Source organism: Hetaerina americana, unplaced genomic scaffold, assembly GCF_022747635.1.
Source record: "Hetaerina americana unplaced genomic scaffold, ioHetAmer1.1.p SCAF_200, whole genome shotgun sequence".
Taxonomy (NCBI): Eukaryota; Metazoa; Arthropoda; class Insecta; order Odonata; family Calopterygidae; genus Hetaerina; species Hetaerina americana.
Window position 1 is genome coordinate 168376 of NW_027286765.1, and position 22594 is coordinate 190969.

General features: G+C 34.9%; 1 protein-coding gene across 1 annotated transcript in view; it reads right to left on the reverse strand.

Moving 5' to 3' along the window:
- Window positions 1-1982: 1982 nt before the first annotated feature.
- LOC139688593 (zinc finger protein 271-like) overlaps window positions 1983-22594 on the reverse strand; it is a 47453-nt gene continuing 26841 nt past the window's right edge. The window contains 4 exon segments of the mRNA XM_071586135.1: window positions 1983-2863; window positions 4106-4229; window positions 18304-18545; window positions 18664-18961. Of these exon segments, the coding sequence (XP_071442236.1) occupies window positions 2304-2863; window positions 4106-4229; window positions 18304-18545; window positions 18664-18961 (1224 nt within the window). The 3' untranslated portion in view covers window positions 1983-2303.

Genomic DNA, 22594 nt, shown 5'->3' on the forward strand with positions numbered 1-22594 from the left:
CACATTTTTAAGAGCTTTTCTGCTCATCACTTGTCTCTAGGAAGCTAATTAAATCTGTTGAAATGTATGTGTAATTAGATATAAAAAGGGTAGGCTGATAACTAATGCAAATATATCCTTGTACAACAGAAAGAATAAACTTCAGAAACACTCCTGGTGACATACCTCCTCATCTCTCATTTGTAGGTTAGAGGTCATTTCATTTGTTCAGTATATTTTAAGAAATGCAAATATTTGGACCTGTATTAGTGCTTTAGCAATAGAATTTAAACAGGGTGCTGCTATGGAATTTAAGTGATGCATATAATTTCTTAATTAGGTATGAGCAGTTACTTCACTGAGGTTGTAGAAATACAGCTGCTTTAATGAGGAAAAACCTCATTAAGATAAAGAAACTTCTAACAGTATGAAATGGAATGATACAAGTGGCTTAAATGCTCTGTATAAGGCCCATAGTTCATATTCCTTAATGAGAAAAATTTAGGATTTCTGTCTGGATATGTCCTTAGACCAGTTTCAACTTAATCTTTAAAAGTAGTTTGTTTAGACCTATTTTTGCAGTACATTGCTTATGTGTTTCCTGTTGAAATAAATAAACTAAAATTTCTTTCAGCCCAGATTTTAATAATTTATTGGAGATTTTGTTGAGTGCAGGGGATTTCTTGGAAGGAAAAGATTTTATTATTTGTTTTATTTCAGAGGAGTCCGTTATCGGAGTTAAGTCAGGGGGGTTATGTGGTAGAAAGCGAAGGGTTTTGTCTATTTTATTGTCTATTTTTGATGATGCCGAATTAAGAGTCATTGTTTATTGTAGTATGTCTGCTTGAATTTCGGTTTTACGTTTAGGATCAAAAATGTAGTTGTTATTGTGTTTTAAGGGAGGGTTTTCTCAGTGAGCGTGTTATTTTCCAGAGGGAATTGTCTCAAAGTTTAGTGTGGAAAGGTGTGACTCCCATTCTTTGGCTCTGATCTTATGGAGTTCTTGTTTTATTGTGTTGCTTAAATGCGTGTATTCGTGTTTTTGTTGGTGAAGTTGGGTTTGTTGCCAAAGTTTGTGAGAAGAGTTTCTTGTGGTGATGAGGGATTTGATGAATTGTGGGTGTGGACGATTATGAATGTGTTTTGTGTTAGGTATTGTTCATGTTATTTTTTCTTGGGCGTTCATTTTTCATTTATCACAATTCATCCCTTTACACCTTAAGTTCTTCCAAACTAAATGCAGTGTGATTAAAGATGGATATCAGCTAAGTGGAAAACATTTTTGTAGCAATATTTCAACTGATTGAAGAAGAAGCCAACCAATTTTGTGCTACAATTTAACAACATGAATGAGATATTGGTCCACCATAACATTCATCCAAATAGCAGATTTTGGAAGCCTGTGGTTCAAAATCAATGAAACCAAAGTAAAATGCTCTTAGTTTTCCAAAGGGATATCCAAACCCACTCTATCAAACCCCTATTATTAACAACTTCCATAATATTCTCAACTAAGCCAATTTTTCCTACTAAGCAGCATAAGTTTCAGGTGAAATATGAGCTAATCTAGCTCAAAATGTCTACATAGGTGAAATTTTAGAATAGACCCCCCTATTTCCAGCTTTTCCATAAACAGAGGGTGTTGCAGACTGAAATAGCTCAATGCCTCGTTATCCTGAATGAAACTTCAGCAGAAGGTAACAGGGTTATAATCACAATTTGTATGCAAAACCAAATGCTCCAAACTCTTCACATCCCAGTCCACTTTCCCATAGATGACGTCAGCAATGCAATCAGGAAATACCTTTACAGCATTCCAGTATTAACATATAGGCAACTATATAAACATACCATCACTTCTTTTAAACCAAATGCTGTGTGATTAAAGACAGATGTCTTGTTTCATCTTACTTTCATAGGCATCATGGAACAATTTATTCTCCATCAACGTTCAACAAACTGCCAAACTTTTGCATATTTTTTTCTTCAGTAACATCCTTGACATCTAAACCCTGCCAAACATAGGCTTTTCACACTTACTGACAAGCCAAAGAGAAAACAAATACACTGCAAATGTCCTGTAAACAAAAAAGTTTGTATTTTTCTCTTACACAACCAACTTTGCATTATATTTATCTCATCATCTTATTCCTCAATGAATATGAGAGCAGTTAAATTACCAGGCAAAAAGGCATTAGACATATGTTTTGCCTTGTTGTACAAATTGAACATAATAGATAGCACAGAAATGAACTTATTAATAAATATCCTTGCATGATTGATGGACATATTTCATTCATTATGTATATTATACATTTTCAGTATCATTTTTCAGAGTGTGTTATCATGTGTGACATTAGATGACTACGCTTAATGAATGCTTTTGAACAGATGTTACACTTTTGTGGCTTTTCATCAGTGTGTGCCAGCATGTGGCCCTTTAGATAACTTCTTGTAGAAAATGCTTTCAAACAAATGATACACTTGTGAGGCTTTTCACCAGTGTGTGTATTCATGTGTGACTTTAGATTGGTTCTCTGGATGAATGCTTTTGAACAGATGTTGCACTTGTACGGCTTTTTACCAGTGTGTGTCATCATGTGTGACTTTAGTTTACCACTCTGAGCGAATGCTTTTGAGCATACCTGGCATTTGTATGGCCTTTCACCAGTGTGTATCAGCATGTGGCCCTTTAGATGACTTCTTGTAGCAAATGGTTGAGAACAAATTTGACAGTTGTACGGTTTATTGCCAGTATGCATCAACATATGAGTCTTTAGATGACCATTTTGGGTAAACATTTTCTGACATATGCCACACTTGTATTTCCTTTCACCAGAGTGTGTCAGCATGTGCCTCTTAAGATTATTAATACGTTTAAATACTTTAGAACAGATATTACATCTATGTTGCACTTTTTCAGTGTGCGTCAACACGTGCATCTGTAAATGTCTTTCCAGCTAAATCTTTTAAACACGATGCACATTGAAATGGCTTTTCCCCAGTATGCGTTGACATGTGAATTTTGAGTTTACTTGAGTGTAAAAAGTTTTTAGAGCAGAATTCACATTGGTGCTTCTTCTTAAGAGCATGCACCAATTTGATATGACTTGCGAGGTCAATTTTTCTCTTAAATGCCTCCAAACAAACATCACATCTGAATTGCATCATCTTCTTAAGATGCTTATGCATTACATGATCTTTGAGAAGGTCCTTTTGTTCAAATACCTTGTAGCAAATTTCACACATATACCTTTGAGAGGCTGAAGCATCTTCCCCTGCATTAACTTGTTTTTGGTGTTTATCTGAAAGATTTAAAGGATAAGGTAAAGTATACATTCATTAAAAAACAAATACTTTGATGAAAAAATTGTTTTCACCAGTTAAAATACACTCATTAATGTAAAAAAATAATTAAAGATATGCATGTTCACATTCAATCACATATGTGTACATGCATTTGCATACAATTGTATGTCTAGTCTTTTCCTGTAGAAATTCATCACTCTATGTATGCATTTTAGCAACATCAGCTGTGCTTAAATCCCAGGAACAAAGTATGTCATCAAATAATCATCAAAGCTGACCTGAATTAGGCTTTCTAGGAATTTTGGTTTAACTTCCTCAGTGTCAAGTGCTTTCCTATCAAGGCTCTTGTGAGCCTGGGAAACCTAAAGAAGTTACAGGGAGCTAAACTCAGCCTTTCACACTATGTTTAGATCTTACTTGGGGAAAAACATAAGATATTGAAAGTGAAAATGGTTGTTTTGGGTTATTTCATTTATAATTCCTAACTGATTAAATTTAAAACCAGAATAATCAAGCAAAACAAAGAAAAGGCTTGAAAATACAGCAAGATTATTAAAAGAACTAGTCTGAGTAGCTTAATAAATAATATTAAATATATTAATAAATAACTGCAAAAAAGATGATTATATTATCATATTTTTTGCAATATATCCTACTATTTTAAATGGCCTTTCAATTATTTTTAATACAATTACATAAAGTTAACCCAGTTTTTCCAAAATACATTAGTAATACTGCAAGGGTTAATCAGCAATAGTTGTACTACACCAGAAAGTATAAGAAGTGAAGTGACAGCACAGTCCTTAGCTCTCCTTACCTTGTTCCTGCAACACCTCTCCTTCCAGTCTTATCTCTATCAGAGGAATTTCAGTATCATAGTCTTCCTTAATGCTCACTTCCTCTTCAGAGGGCATACTTATCTCTGCATCTCCCAAATTATCCTGCAAGATCAAATAAAAAACATATTTTCAGGATATCCATGAAAAATGTTTCTTTTAAACATGCCTATATTTGAAATTAAGATTTAAAAAATTTTAACTTGTTTACATCATATAATACTATAATAAATAATATTTTGGCCAATACCTCTTGAATATAAATTTTTTCTTCAAACAATTTGCTAGCATTGTTAGGATGATAGGATTAATGTATGCAGAGATTATGAAAGACTTGCTGTGAAGTTGTGTCAGCCTGTTCTGTAGAGAAGTGAAGTAACTGTATATGACTCTATACAGTAAAATACATTTTAAACCTCTTCCTTTAAAAAAATAAAATGTGATGATTAGAAATGCCTCTTGAGACTTAATATTCCTATGGTCTCTGTCTTATTGAACAGATAACAAGAAGCCAGCAACCAAAGCTGTACACTTGGCGAACAAGTACTAACTTAATATGCAATATAATTTTGTTTAGGTAATTCCAGTTAAGGCAGATTATGGATATACATGACTATCAAATAAATATTTTGGACTGCTAATAAAACAAAATCCAGTGACATACTTTACATCAAGTCCCTCTTCATCTCTTACTACTTCTTCCCTTCACTCAATCCAAAATTCTTATCTTTTTGTTACCTTATCCTCGTTTCACTTAATATTCTCCCTTCCATTAGTTTTTAGCCTCTCACTCGCAGTCAATATGGCTTTTATCTTACCTGATGAACAAATCTTGAAGTTAATAGGCCACAACCTTCAACCCATAGCCAATTCAAACCCTTCTTGTTTGCAAAATTTGTACCACTTAATGGAACATTGACACTTAAGGGAATGTAACAGGACAGTCAGGGAATTCTCAAGGCACCAGTATACATTACATTCCCTGAGGGAAGAAGGCTTAAAAGAAGATATAACCCTTCCCTGAAGTATAACTCCTCCCTGAAAACACAACAAACCCCATCCATTTATTTCCTCTTCCAACTGACCCAACCTGTCTGCATCCAAAATTCCTTCCAATTTAAGGACAAATTATATCTGCATATACGAGGATGATTCAAAAAGTAGGGTGCTTTATTTTTTTCCTGAAAAATGATATTTATTCTCAATGTTGCATACATCTTTGGAAAGGTTGAGCATTTAGATATTTTCCTACATTGTCACCTTGATGATCAATCACTCTTTACATCCTTTTAGGCTGCTGTTAATACCAGCATCATACCTTCTTCCTGCTATACGAGGAAGCCAACTGATGACTACTAATAATCCCCAATATAAATGCATTTTCATTCAGTGAAAGAGTATGTTGAGAGTTGTAAAGACTGTTGAAGTTGAAAACATGCTGATTAAAATGCAGGATGTTGTTGGATGCTGGGAATATTTCCTAGATTAGCAGCCATTAGGATGGCTGAATTAGCTGGAATCAGCGATGGCCTTAATTGACAAGTGTGCCCATTATAACCAGGAAATTATTCTTTATGAGATAGAACAGGCCTTAATGAATAGTGTGGCTACTTCTCCGTGCAGAATATTATGCCAAAGGTTCTTGGTTACATCAATTTGTCTCATCAAAGGAGTGTGTTTGCATCATGACAATACATGCGCACATGACTTCACATCAAATGACCAGCCTACTTTGGCTGGTCATTTGATGTGAAGATTGATGAATGAAGGTTCGATGAATGAATTTCGCAGGAATATCATTACATCATAACCTCCTAAAAGCCTGGACATTTTCCTCAGTGACTACCAATTGTTTTCTGTTCTCATAACATGCCTTGGAGGACAGAATTTCAAGTCAGACAAGGAAGTGCAAAAAGCAGTTGTCAGTTAACTTCATGTTGTGCCATGAAAAAGGTATGACTCCAGTAATTAAAAGCTGCTTACAAGGATGAAAAACCTGATTGGTTATCAAGGCAATTATAAACCCTTAGGCTTTCTTATGATGTACACAAAATTGAGAATAAATGCGATTTTCAAAATAAAAAAATACAAGACCTAACTTTACAAATTGCCATTGTAAAATGCAGTAAAATAGGCACGCCTATTGCTCTTGCATATCATAGCATGCGCTCGGGCATATACCTATCTATTTATGTGTAACATGAACATAAGTTCCTCCATTGAAAAACACTCAAACTGTACTCCAGCATCAGCTATATCAAAGACATTTTCTTCCATTAGTCACACTGTCATCATACTTCATCATCCTTCATTTCTTTTCCCTTCTTCTGTTCCATAATAACTTTCAATTCATTTATATCTGACTCTAATATAACTTTCCAAGCTATCAACATTCACATCTAGAAAAAAAATTTTAACACTTCAGTCTGGATGAAACTGACCAACAGTAAATTTATTTCAACTGTGGCCATCCATCACAAACAAAATCGTTCATCCTTTTCTTATTCAGTCTGTGGCTTCTGTTCCTGAAAGGACACTACACTACAATAAAAATAATGGGATCAGCTACTTCTCTAAGAAAAAGTGGGTACCCTGAAATACGGCTGAATAATAAAATTCTCAAACGTTAAACCAATAAACTCCTCTTCCTAAACCAAACAACCTGAAAAGCCCTTACCTGTTCATCATTTCCTAATCCAAAAACCATAAAATTAAACAATCAGTGAACTTTTTTCCATTATAAATAAGATTAATTGTACAAAACTTTTATTATTATATTGTCCCTCTTTTTTAAATTCCCATAATATTTGCAGGTCATTTGCATCAAGGTCATGTTAAGTCAAGTTCAGGTCTACCCACAAGCAGTCTTTTTGAAGCCCCTGTTAGCAAATCAAACAGCAAATGCTGGCATTTTTTCAGACCCCTCAACTTGCTTATTACCAAATTAAACCTGACATCACCTGCACCACAAAAACATTAACATAGCGTTTACTGTAATTTATGGCCTGCCAAGTACATCAGTCAATGAAACACCACCCTTTCCCTCTTCATCATAACCAATACTATTCTACCAAAACCATCATGATCCTTGATTATCCCATCCTTAACCATCCTGCTTCCCACAACCAATTTTTGATGACCACCTCTCTGTTAAGTTGATTGAAAACCTTTCAATACCTGCAAGTATAAGAACAGTAAGAACTGAGAGATGATGCATATCCGAGTGCAATTCTCATTTAAGGCATCATAGCCTAACCAAGCTTACTGAATGCATCAAATACCTGGCTACAAATAATAAATTTATTCTGTCAGGGAGAGAACAATTAGATTTGTACTTAGAGGTGCTAAAAAGAATAAAGAGAAGGAACAACTAAGTCATCCCGGGAAAACACCAAGAATATAAAATTGTATCAGAACATTGCATCCAGCCCTATCAGCTACAGAGTAACAGAATACCTAAACAGCATCTTCACAATTCTGATTCACCGTTACAGTCTTTACCTGGCACAAACTATTTCCTGTTCATAAAATCAAATCCTGCCTTAAAGGACACATTCACAGGACCCTAAGTTTCATTAAAGTAATTTTCCTTCACTCTCTTAAAGACCTCTCCAAATCCACTTATCAGGGCAACTTTATAGTATAGAACATCTGCTTAGAAGTTTTCATCACCCAAAATGGATGTCCATTTATTTTAAGGCATTTCATCATACACCACAAAAATTTAACTTTACAAAATTTTTCCCAACAATTTTATCACAAACCTTGTACATGGCATTCTACACAATAGCCAATTCCTATCCTAGCATATCACTTTGCTTTTTAATCCTGGGCACAACTTATGTCACCCTAAGAAAAACAAATGACAACATTCACTTTTTTGAATACATGACTTATATCAAGAGCAATGGTGCAAAGTTTGGCCTTCATCATAGGAAAGGTATTACATAAAACCCTGTATAGCAAAAAATCTAAGTCTTGCTCATAAAGACCTATACCATTAACTTGGGCAAATAGCATTACATTTAAGGCATGTTCTTCTCATGGTAATCATGATTTCAAAAATTAAGCATCAGTCATTATGGCACAAAAGCTCTTCTTTTTCCCTTACCTCAACAGAAGTCCCTTCCTGAATTTGAATATTGTGGTCCACTTCCTCTTTGCTAGCTGGAATTTCAATAACCTCTGACTCTTCAACATCCATCTTCTCCCTTTTCACTGTGATCTGCACATGTTTGTTAAAAATGATGAACAATAATAAAAAAATTATGACTAGACTGTTGCCAGTTTCAACATTTATGTACGAGAATTTTGGAAAAATATTGGGTAGTAAAAATGATGTATATTAGGTTATCATTGGACATATTTGAAGTAAAATGCAAATCTTAGACATTCCACAGAGACTAAATGCACGTTCTTCTGCTATCAGGAATCATTCAAAATATTATGTTTTGAACAAATGACCCTATAACTTTAACTATATAAGGATTAGATGCTAGACAGTTTCTTGGCAAATTGTATGTATCCAAGATTAAATGAAAAACTACCATTGAATCAATGTTTCCATGAATGAAATATTTCCATATATAAGTATATCTTTTAAAAACTAATACATTAATGACTCCGACAGAGGGGTAATCATGTCAAAACACAGAGGAATTACTTTGGCAAAGCTTAAGAAATTATTGTAATTTTTTCCTAAGTACATATCTAATGTATACAATATAAACACAATTTTTAAGTCAATGCCAGTATTTGTCATTTGGTCATTAGACATTTAGGCAATTGTATACTAGGGAGGAAATCACTGCATACACCTATTAGAATACACCACCTATACTTTGTGCTGTAATTCAATACTTTGCTTTTCCATTGCCAAGAAATTACATGTTAAGACCATCGCTATTAGGCTATATTGCCAAAAATATATCTTTTTCATTAATACTCATACCACTAAATTGGGTAAATAGCATTACATTTGTGGCAGTAGTAGTAGTTTTAAGGCAAAGTGACTGACAGCTGAGGTCATTTGCGCCCTAGGGGATGGACATGAAAGGATGAAGGGTGGAGAGAAACTCGGTGTCAGGCATTAGACTGCTCTTTATGAAAGGCGCCAAGGGCTCTGCAGCTGAACTTCCCATCCGACGGACGGCGTACTCAATCAAAGTGCCCTCCACAAAGCACCTCAAGTAGGGATCAAGATACCTTCACTGAAAAATATTCAACAACACCGGGATTTGAACCCGCTCTCTCAGGGTGGGAAGCCAGTACCTTAGCCCCGGCACCATCTTGATCCCTCATTTGTGGCATGACAAATTTGGAATTTCAATATCCTCTGGCTCTCTAACATCCATCATCTCTATTTCATTGCGATATGCACATAATTGTTCAAAATGTTGAAAATAATAAAAAATATGACTAGAAACATCAAAATTAAAGTAGAGTGAAAAATCAACAATTTATATTGAATGAAAATTATTGTCATAATTGCAATTTGAAATTAAACAGCAGGGCTTTTGTCCTAATATCTTATGCTTATGGCATAAAATATTTTCATTTTAATCCGAGGGATTATCATTTGTATTTACGTATAGTGGGGCTAGGTATCACAGCAAAACCAATTAATAATCTAAAAAATCTAAAATACAGAAAGACATTATGTTTGCTAATTTCAACATTTAAGGATAAGAAATTTTGAACAGATACTATCTTAAAAAATGAATTGTATTAGGTTATCATTTGATATATACGTGGTGAAAATATAAATCTCAGACGTTCTCCAATGACTGAATGAGAATTATTCAAAATTGTTGAATCATACAAAATTATAAGTGTTGAATTGAAACCAAATATTTATATAAATAAGAAAAGATGCTAGTCATTCTCTGGAAAAATTTGTTTCCAAAATGAACTGAAAAACTACAGGATGGAAAATTTAAGGAAGGAATTAAAGAACACCAAACATGTGTAAAAAATAAGAGCTTAACATTTCCCTTTGCAAAGAAACTCATCAAAAGTGCCCACTGAAATTACTTTGACCTTAATTATTTATTTTTACTATAAATGTCAATGGCTTCATTATTTGAGAAGTTGGAGATTTTGAAATTCATCTGTTGCAAAGATGTAATTGCCAATGAAATTTTGTATCCCTCCAACTCCTTACTCCTAGGCCTACGACTCCTGCAAGTCAATGGTCGACAGAAGTATGTGGAATTGTAAACTCAATTATTTAATTTCATAATAAAACAAGATGGATTGGTAAGATATAAGCTCACCTTGATGCACAAATACCACATTTGATGAATAAATTATAAGCAGCATCCTCATAAATTGCTTGTTTTGTTATATAAAATGTCTAGCCTATATATTGGCATGGGTAGATAACATTCAAATCTGTGGAAAATTATTATAAAATGTAAGAAGAAGCTTTAGTTGTGTTGTAACAAAAATATTAATAAGCGTTTAAAAAATAACTTTTATATCCGAACCCATCCAGAACCCGAAGTTTTAAATCTCTAGATAAGTAAATCTTCTAGGTAGTCCCCCCTATTTTCCCTTTGTCTATCAAGAGATTGTACTCATGACAGAAATATTACCATGCCACTTTACCCTGAAGGCGATTTCCACAGAAGGTAAGTGTTCCAATACCTATTTTTGTGCAGAGCCAGATCCTTCAAACTCCTAACATCCCAACCCACTTTCTTTAAGATGAAGTCAGTAATACAACCCCCAGAGTTGTACAGAGAACTGGGAAATGCAATAGCAGTATTCTATTCTTAAACATACAATATAACTTATGTAGATACCCCTTAAGTTCTTTGAAACTAAATGCGGTGTGATTAAAGATGAATGCCATCTAAGTGCAAAACATTTTTGTAGCAATATTTCAACTGATTCAAGAGGAAGCAAATCTATTTTATGGTACAATTTAACACCATTAATAAGATATTGGTCCACCACAAAATGCATCAAAAAAGCAGATAAAACAGGTTAACCACTGAAATTACTTTGACCTTAATTATTTATTTTGACTATAAATGTCAAAGGCTTGATGATTTTAGAAGTTGGAGATTATGAAATTCATCTGTTGCAAAATTGTAATTGCCAATGAAATTTTGTATCCCTCCAACTGCCCACTCCTAGGCCTACCACTCTTGCAATTCAATGGTCGACAGAAGTATGTGGAATTGCAAACTCAATTATTTCATTTCATAATAAAACAAGATGGATTGGTAAGATATAAGCTCTCCTTGATGCACCAATGCCACATTTGATGAATAAATTATAAGCATAAACCTCATAAATTGCCTGTTTTGTAATATAATATGTCTAGCTATTATTTTAGCATGGCTACATGACATTCATATATTTGGAAAATTATTATAAAATGTAAGAAGAAGCTTCAGTTGTGTTGTAACAAAAATATTAAAAACCTTTTAAAAATTAAAAACAAGTGCTTTCCGACTTTGCCATTAATTATTAGAGAAGATCACAATGGAAAAGTACTAATCAATATGAATAAATAAAACATAAAAAAAGGATTTATCAATTTTCCAAAGTCCACTTTACACCTTTTTGGCACCTGCATTAATTTTTAATCCTTGCGCAACTATGATGCCTAGGTACAATTAAGCTGCACAATTGCTAAAAAGTAATTATAGATGTAACTCCAATTCAAATTACGAATTCTGTTGATAGCACTGATTAAAAACTACACACTTGCACATTTTACTTAATAATTCTTGGAGTTTCTTCATAAGGAGGAAATTTCTTCAAGAAAATACGGTTCTACTGGCTTTTGCACAGGAAGTAATTACTACAATGTATTATTTATACACGAGATAATATTTCAGACAGTTCCATACGTAAATTCATAATTTTTTCCGCTTTTTTACAATTGATGAAGAGTAATTGCATTTTTTATGAACTATTTTCACTAATTTTTTAAAAAAAGGCAGTATAAGTACTCTCACACATGCTTTTCTAATTAACATACAAGTATTCAATTTTTTCTCGCGAACATCGTTAATGCAAACAATATTCACAACTTTTAAGTCGATGCCCGTATTTGCCATTCGGTTATTAGCCATTTACGCATTTGTACACTTTGGAGGACATTTATTTAATATAAACACGTTTATTGAAAAATATGACTAAATTCAAAACGAATATTGTTACCACGGACATTATAAAATAAAAACACAACTTGAAGACAACTCACCTTTTCGGGGCTAATATTTCCCTCTTCCTGTTTGTATTCCGTTTGCCTCTCCAACGTAAGATTGTTTTCGTAGCATTGCTGCTTGAACATATAGAAATCGGTCAGTATTTTAAAGCACTGATAGCAAATAAACCACGGGTTGATTCTATCCATCACTACCTACGAAAACAAGATTATTACGGTATTATACCACGAAGATCATCTCTCAACGGAACTCTACTTATTGACATAGTAATGCAAAGCCTTTTTATTGACCCAAAACAGGGAAATACCGAAAACTTTGCGTTAAAATTACGATATGGTGAAAACGTAAACATGTAATTGATTGGCCTACTTTCAATTCCAATAACTCTTCTATTGCTTCCCGTACCAACTGCTCAGCATCATCGTTTTCACTAAAAATATTTGTCAACCGACCACCACTGCCAAGACATAATCTACACTTTAAACTCTCTTGCCGAGACATCTTCGTAGCAATTACAACCGTCAACATTAAAAACACGTAAGCAATAGATTCCAGAATGGCCGACTACGTATCAATGAGTCGTTCGTTCTGAATCGATTCCGAAGTGTGAGAATCGATCTTTTTTTGTTTTGTACTAAGTGATCAGAATATTCAAATAAATATCCACTTGTTAAAATTATTTCATCTCTCACTTAATTGAGTGTAATGATTCTTATCAACAAATAAAACTGTCGAAATAGCAAGAGTGTAGAATAGTATTTGGTTACCTAAAAATGACACATTAAAAATAATATTACATTGTCCGAAGTATTAGAGTATACTTTATTTATTATTTATACGTTGACCAAGAAGTTTAATCCTTTTAAAGTGATGTTGTGATTACACAGCTGAGTTTTCGGATAAAACATTACCTAAAAGCGTCACTATTCAGAGTGAAAAAAATATTCATGAATTCATTAATGGCAAATATTATCTTTTAATGTGTAGATGAACTAAGCGAAAATTACTTAATACGGCATATTTAATTGCAGTCAATGAATTTTAATAAATAAAGTTGAAACAAAACCATGCCATGGATTCTTAAAAATATAACTACTGTTAGCCAAAAGTCAAAGGATTTGAAATAATTATAAAAAGCGAAGTTTCAATTGCTCTGTTTTTTATGATTTTTATCAGACCATTTAAATTTCCAGTTCTTTTCCTGAAAACAAAGTATTTGGTATTATCCTTGTGCCCAGTAGTATGCAAAACATATGACTTTAGTAATGTGAACTAATTAAATCCGGGTTTTCGTTAACTTAAAGAGGCAAATCCAAAGTCATGCGTGAATTACTAGTCATACCTTTTTAGTAAAAGCTAAGAAATAAATATTAAGATTTTTCTTAACCTGTTTACTTCAGCAAAAACTTGCTATAAATCCATGTTTTAATGGCAGCTCTGTATTAGTTAAATAATGAATAATAAATTCATATATATGTATTTTCATGGAATAAAAAGTGAATTAACGATTTCATCCCTTGGATTTCTTTCAAACAATCCTTAAACTCCTCCCTTATTTGCCCATTTCTACCCGTTTTCATTCCTGTGTGCTTATTCTCTTGCATTTTTCTTCAAACTCATATTACAAAAGGCTCCAATGAACACCTTGCCGGCAATTTTACGTTTCCCAGGACAGGTGACAATAGAATAGACGGAAAGCCATAGTCATTCTTCTAAAACTGCTCATACTGACTCTTCCTTCTCTATGCGCACCTGATAGCAGTCTCAGACATGGAAAGTATGTGGATTAGCTTCCTTTCCCATCTGTGATATAATCCTTAATTACTATTCCTACCCACATTCGTATAATCAAAGCTATTTGTTAGTTATTATGGCAGTTCAAATGATCAGATTTTTCCATCGGCTCAAGCTAATAATAGTATGATGGCTCTAAGTTATAATCCTAAGATACTCCACCTCCAAGATTTTTTTATGCCCATTACTAGTTTATAACTATTAAGGCAGTTCCTCAAGTGAGACTGATTTCATGAATATGAAAAAGTGATTGCCACCTAAAAACGTACACAATTAACATAAGTATGATTAATCATTACCGAATGAATTTAGAAAAGTTCACTTATGGTTATCGAAAGGACTACGATTAACAGGACTTAATTAATTAAGTCATTCATATATATTGGAATATAATTCTATCATGTTTGAAACAGGGATGTCAACTATCGAGTAATTATTTTGACGTGTATTCTGAAAAGAACCGAATGAAAAATACGGGACAGTAGAACTTATAATATATTTGCATTACTCTAGGAATCCGACGGCTGATAGATGCCTATATTATTGGTTAATCCATGAATGTTAGCAGGGTAAACAATGCTTATTGTAACTCTGTTGACACGGATCTTTGAAATGAAAGAACGGAACAGCAATGTTTTCATTCAATTATTTTAATGCCTATTCAAATGATTTCATAGATACTACAAAAGGCCATAAATATCTTAAGAAAGGCGGATTCCGATTTTCCATGACTCAGCCTTGAATTAAATATGAGTAATCGCGGGAAAGGTTTTCATATGTGTGATCTGGAATAAGATCCTCTCTTTTTACACCAACTCATTCCTTTCCAATTCGAAATAACTTTGAAACAAATGAAGAAATAAATGCAAGTGGCATGGCAGGCGAGATACGTATTTTATGTGTTATTGCTATATTTAAATCTTTAAATGCTGCGTGAAGTAATGTGTGACAAAAGGCTGTGTACTTCTATAGTTGGATTTTAGTTCAATTCTTCTGTAGACTTGAAAACGATCAGAATTTCCGATAAAGCCGTATTTTAACTCTGCAGATGGTGTTTAAACAGTCGTGAAGTTTTTATCGATGTTTCGGCGAGAAGACTAATTAACACTTCATGCTGGAAAAGAAAATAGAGGATTTAATAGATGTTAAAGTAAGTTCAGAAGACTATTTTGCTAGCTCTTTAAATTATGTGTTTAGGATATTTCCCAGATCTGTCGAAAGAATGAACAGAACATTTATCAAGTAATTAGTTTTTTTTGTTTTCCACTTTATATCAAAGAATGCCTGTCATATTTCATCGCCTAATAAACATGTATTAAATTTTGATTCGGTTGATTTTTTAAATTTACCTAGTTAGTAGATTACATTGAAATAGCCCCAAATATTTGGAATTGGATTAAGATCATTTATTTCCATTTCAATCCATAGCATCACAAATCAATTAAGTGTAAAAAATGAAAAACGAAATGCAAAAGCCCTGCTATAACGTTGTTTACTTAATTCTTTCGGCTGTGTTAATAACTTTTAATACACGTTCAATACATTTTGACAAATTGCATTATTTCTCTGACGTTAGATTGTCCAGTAAATCATTCGGCGTATCATTGATCAACAGTCGCGGTCTGTTGATCAATGTTTCGGCTAGAATACTAAATTCCAAATAAATTTGGAAAATACGATAGAGGATTTAATATATGCCAAAGTAAGTTCAGTTGTCTTGCTAAGTGTTTTAAAAATTTTGTTCGTTAGATATCTTAAATGCATTGGTATTTGGTTTATATATTCCGTACACTGTTGTCTAAATGTATATATAAGTATAGGCGAGAGGAGTTGCGCATTCTGGTGTTAATAACTGTTAATGGCATAGTCTAATAGGTTGTGTCCATATCCTCACACCCTATCTCCACAATGGTTCCTTTTTTTCTAAAAATGATTAACCTCTGTTTATTATTTAACTAATTACATAGTCTGCTGTTGTATTTCTTTGGCAAGATTAATAAAATGCATCAGATTTCTATTTTGGTGTCCTTACAAAAACTTACATTTAAATTGTAGTCCACCATGCAGTTATATGTAATCTCTTTTATGAATAGTTGATGTCAGCAATTTAATTGCCTTTGGGTAAAATTGTTAGTTTTTTCCTAAATGAGTGAGTCTCACATGATTCTCATTAGAAATATATGAAAGAGTTTTGCCATACAGATTTATTGAACTGATAGTCTAATTTATAAATTTTGACTGTAGGATGTTAATGAATTATGGCATTTTAATGCTTTGCAATACATTCCTGGTGAATTCGAGAAAGATTATTCTGACAACTTGATTGACAGTGATGCTATTGACAAGAGGGCTGTGGCATCCCAGATGACATGATCATTGTCAAAGAAGAGGTTGACATTGCCATTGGATGACCTAATTCTCCAGTAGTGGATATTCATTCATCAATTGTTGCATCAACACAGGAAGGTAGCAGTCATTGGTCAGACAATGAAGAGGCAGATAATATGGTAACTGATCATACATATTCCAGCATAAAAAAATGCACACTCTTGTGGAAAATAAATTTATTATTAAATGCACTTGCACAAATTGATTCAATTATTCACCCCCTCTCCCTTCCAAGTACTCTTTCCCTGAAACATAATTGGAGCAGCACGCCAATGACATTAGACAAATGACTATCAGTCTGCATTACTGTACAGTGTACCAATTTCTCACTTACTTTTTAGACTTTTAATAGCCTCTGACAGCCTTTTTACAATTCTTTTTACACTATTTTCATTTGTGTTAATTTATTATTTAATTCTTAATGCTTAGCTCTACTTAAATCTCAGTATTAATTATCAAACTAATGCCTATCTGATTCACCTGGTATTTTTCATGCAAATCTATTTCTTTTAGTGTCAAAACATGGAGAAAGTAATGGCTAATCCTCATCTTTAACCTGCAGAACTCAATTCCTTTCTTCATACAGGGATTCTCCGAACTAATCACCATCTATTCTTTTCCTTACATCTTATTCCAATCTTAAATCACTATCATATGTTACAAATGCTGCCCTATTTTCCGGCATGAATTCATTATTTATTTTGTTCTGTAAAGGTGGTAAATCATATTAATTACTTTCTGCTTACAGGTATATTAATTGAAATTCCTAAACTAGGATATACCGTAATAACTCTAAACCAGAGTCATCTATTCAATGTAACTTTAAATAATAATGCCTTGCCTAATGACTGGAAAAAGGCAAACATAACAACAATTTTTAAAAAAATCCTGTATGATTGCTTTGTATGTAGACCAGAATGATGACCAAGGGTGTCAATCATATGTGCACTTCTAACAATAATAATTTATCAGTTGATAGGTCTATGATAACTATGCTTTTATTAACATTTTCATTCACCATTTTAATCATCCTTAAATATTATATCATGAATATCACGAATATCAGGCTCATTATTTTGTAATGCCCGGGTCCATCTAAGACATAGCCACACAGGTTTTGAAATAAATGATTACAAGTTTGATGACATGTTATTTATATGGAATATTTATTGACCTTATGCATGTGATTCAAAGGAAGAAAATGTAGCAAATATTGACCTAGAAAATAAGATTAATTATTGGAAAGCCTCAGTTTGAGGAAGGTAGAGGCAGGGATGTGAGAAGATGCTGGGATATACTCTAGGGAGGAAAATTACCCCGTCCATCTACCTCCCCCCCTTCACCCCCAAACAAAATTTTGAAATACAACTTCTTCGAATGGATCATATTTCATTTGTTCTTTTCTTTGATTTGAACCCTATTGTTTTAAGAATCCACTCCACCTGCAAATGCCAGGGCACACTTCTGCCTGTCTATATCACACCTCTGACTCTTAAGACATGAGTTAATGCTCCTCAGACCAGCTGAGTTCCATTACGGAGGAGTCCGTGTGGACCAAGTGGCTAGAGTCCAGTGTAGAAGAAGACAGGAGCTGCTCCTGACCCAACTTGAGCAAGTTGGTGCCGGGGATCAGTTCTTCCTGGGGTGCCATCTCAATATTCCCATTGCACCTTGGCTCCTCAACATGAATAACCTCCTACCTGACTGCTGCCTCAGCATATGATGCTGTTTCACTGCTGGGGATCCTGCCAGCACTACTGGTATGGAGTTGATGAAACAACTCCCATCACCTCCAAACTATCCTCACTGACCTCCAGCAATTTCCCATTTCCCCTCTTTTCCTCCTCCTCTTCCTCTGACTTGCCCTGTGTGTCATCAGAGATCTCCTCGGAGATCATTGCCTTTTTGGCTGACTCCTTGATGGAGAGGTGCGGGTGGGTATACAGGGAGGAGAGCACATGCCTCAGCTTGTAGTGATGCATCTCAGCGGTGCTGGCCATTCCATCCCCTGGCCCACCCTTGGATAAGCCCTGGCTGATTGAGGGCGGGGACCCTGGGGTCTTTTTCAGTACCTCCAGCAAGATCTCCATGCTAGAGCAGTTGAGACTCATGCTGTTCATCTGGAACTGGCCGTAGAAGGCAATAGTCGGAAAAGTCATCACTGAACTCACAGAAGGGCAAACCGCTCCTGTTCTTCAAGGGCATGGGTGGCATGGACAGCAGGGCCGGTGGATCCTCCTCAGAGAGGTGAGAGCAGCCCGTGTCCCTATCCTGAGCTTCCTCCATCTCTCCCACTTGACCCCTGTCGGCCATCTTCCTTGGCCGGGGCACTCCCTCCTGGGCATGCACCTTGGGGGGAACCAGCACCCTGGTACTTCTCAAGGGCTTAAGCCTGGCAAGACAGGCACCAGCTGCACCAGCTGTCTCTTCCGCATCAAGTGACTCAGTCTGTGGACATGGAGCATGTACCTGGCAGAGCAGATGTGTAAGTCAGATGGGCAAGTCATGTACCTCAGCTGGTGCTTATGGAAGTGTAGATGCAACCCCCTTGATGAGGCCACCAGGTGACAGCGTCCGGTGAAAGGGGTCAAGGTGTAGACTATCCCATGACCAGCCAGCTTACCCCTCTTGGGTCAAGTCTTCTGGCTGGAGGCCCATCAGGTGGTGGCTTCTGACAGGGATAAAGGCAGGATCCCTTTTGTGGAACATGCTGATGCTGGGTTTGGAGGATGTGGGCAAGGTAGGAGAGGGAGAGTTGGCTAGGGAAGTCAGCTCCGGGAGGAGATTGAGGGAGGTAGAGTGCGGGAGACGGCAGATGGCCCCAGCCTGCATTTGCGATAAGAGGTGGGGATGACCTCATCCACCTCCACTAGCCATGAAATAGACACATTCTTCTCCACCAGGTTACGGACCTTTGGAGTGATGGGTGTCAGTTTGATGCTCAGTTTGCTGTCATCTTCATCAACTTTGTCTTCCCTACCTCTCCTCACCTTTGTCTCTTCCTCCTCCTCTTCATCGTCCTTGATATCTTCCCCTTCCTCCTCTAGCTCAATTGTCTTGCTTATATCAGAAAATGAGGATTTTGGTGATAGTCATGGTGAAAACCTTAGAGACATGAAGTTAGATGGTTAATCAGGGCTTCCAAGCACAATTGCCATGGTGGGAATACCACGGCGTCCGCTGCTGGGACTGGAGGATGCCATCATAGAGCAAGTCATAGATGACGACTTGTCCAACTGCCCAGAGTAGGATGCCATTAGCTTACTGTTCTCATTAATTTTCCGCTTCAACACTTTGTTCTCCAGGGCAAGCTACTCATTCTGATGGCATTCCCTTTCTAAATTCTCAGACAAATACTTCACTCTCTCTTGTAGTTTTCTTTTTGTGGCAACCTTCCTCTGGAGTTGAGCCTCCAGGTCCTCTATTCAGGCTGGCAAAGCTGGATTGCGTGCAAGGGCATTGTTCAAAGCCTCCAATTTCTGTCAATATTTTTCCATTTTCTTCCAGTGGTTATGCAATTTCACCCTCCATTTTTAATAAATGATGCCATCTAAAAACAGGAGAAAGGAAAAGGAAGGACATTTCCCTTTTTCAAAGAAATTCATTTATCGAAGAAAAAAAAAGAAATTGAAATAAGAATATTTAAAATAATCCGTATTGAAATCAAACTCAAATGACACATTTTTCTTACTGATCTTTTAGGTTCGAACAGTTCATCTCTAAAAACAAGCAAATGAGCCATCAACTAAAACTTTGGAAGCAAGTTGAAAACACTTGCTATGAAAGCAAACAGTAAAGTTTAATATACTAATCCTCACAAATCAATGTAACAGCACTTGTCCTATGATATATTAATAAAAATAGACCTATTCTCTATGAAATATTTATTCAATGAATATCCACGTATTAGTTTGCTGTTGTGTAAAATAATTACACGGTTAAGACATTATTTCACAAAATTACAGAGAATTTTTCATTAAAAATGACATGTAAATATAAATAAATGAATACGTTCTTAACATCAATTTAATGATTACATCAGTAAAAAAGGTAAAGTTGTTCAAACAGACATGAGCCCAGGTATCAGTCAATCATCTGCATTCTATTGTCTTCCATAAATATTCTGCCAAGGCACTGTTTGTCCCAGAAGGAAGTGAATGTTCAATGGTTGCCATACACTCATGAATTGATATTCACATAATATCTATTTACAATTACATATGCCTACCAAAGTTGCATTAATTCATTCTGCAGATAGAAGGTGAACATAAGTTAAGATTGAAGTAACTAGCATTAACACCTGGGTATTTGAAGAATCAATAAGTCAGCTCTATTATTTTATGTTTAAATTGAGGGTCTTAGGATGAGAAGGATACTAAAATGGAGATATTATAGTATTTATCAAAGTAACTATAGTAGTCTGGGGCTTTTTTTAGGATTGGAAGTATCCAATTGGAAGAATTCCAGAATGAGTCTTGAAGTAGTTATTGTATATAATATGAAGGGTTGTGGTATATTGTACAAAATAAATGGCAGGGGATTGTTGGCACTTCAGACAGTGAACCCCATCATATAACAAGCCTTTGATAATTTTAGTGACTGGATCATTTAGCTTTGATTTCATGTTGCTCAGATACATGATCATTGAAATACTTTTGAAATGTGGGTTTTGAGAAGGTAAAGTGGACAAAAAGGAAAACAAATGAGTAATTGATACTGGTGAATTATTTTTTAAAACTTATATTATTTATTAGATATTATATTTTAAAATAAAAAAACTGCGTATGGATATCTAAACAAATAACTTCATAAGGTTATTTTTCCTAAGGTGATACATTTTCTTAAATTACACTTCTCACTAGTACCCCTGAAATCCCCGCCACACTAAGAGGGTTAAGGAGGGAGAAATGATGAAGTCCAACTTTTGGTCAATCCGATGATCCGAAAACAAATGAGTAATGCTATTGGTAGATTGAGAGGGAACTGCTGAAAAACATCTTAAGGAGGGAGAAATGATGAAATCAGAGTTCTTGTCAATCCAATGCTTCCAGAGCACCTACAAAATGGCATGGTTTGTAGACTAAACCCTAACAAAGCCTAAATACAAAAATTAACACTAAAAAAAGTGAATAAAATGTTAGCCAAAGATATTGAAATGGCATTTACAAATTGCCAACTGAAAAAAGTTATTTGCATTTTGATTTTACATATACTAAATGCATCTCAACTGATGGTTCATAATAACTAAAAAGGAGACCTTGAAGGAAGTGAAAAGATTTTTCCTGATGAAAAAGTATACCCATAACAGTGGCGAGACCTTCTTATCTTGTTCCAGCAATTGAATCTTTTATCCATCCTAGGGCATCCTAGGAATCTTAATTACAAACTTATCCTTAATTTCCAATTCTTAAATTAAAGACAAGTAGAATCATCCATTATTTGAAGGATCTTGCAAGAACAAAGAAAAGCATTAGATGCAAAGGTGTTTTCATACTTCCATAGTTTTAATGACTCATAGAATTGTTTACATACTCCTAACCACTACTGCAAAAAGAGGTACATAAACTACAGTCATTGATGGTCACAATAACTTAAGTGAGGTGATATGATAACAAAATGGAAAGTGCAAATTCATGTAAAGAGGGAAGATAATTAAAATTCACATAGCAGTGAACAAAACTGATTTCAAAGCAAAGATTGCTAACTATGCAAACAACTTGAATATGAACACTCACCAAATTCTCTGCTTCATCATTGCTGGACCAGTCACCTTGCATTGATTTGAGCATTGGCAATTCTACATCCTTTACAGGAGCAACAGAGCAACCACTAGAAGTGTCAACCTCCTCTTTGACAGGGATCACATCATTCCGGACATTCACAGCCTTACTCTCTTCAGCATAAAATTTGCAGACAACATGCAATTTATGCAAAATGTCAATAAAGATATGACTTCATTGCAAATAATTTCTGGTGTTTTAGCATTGAGTAGCACTTCCTTTGCTAGGAGCACTGCTTCTTCTCTTGGGATACTTGTGAATAAGTTTACAACATCAAATGACACTAATATGGAATTCGTTGGTGGAGTTATATGTGTTAAGG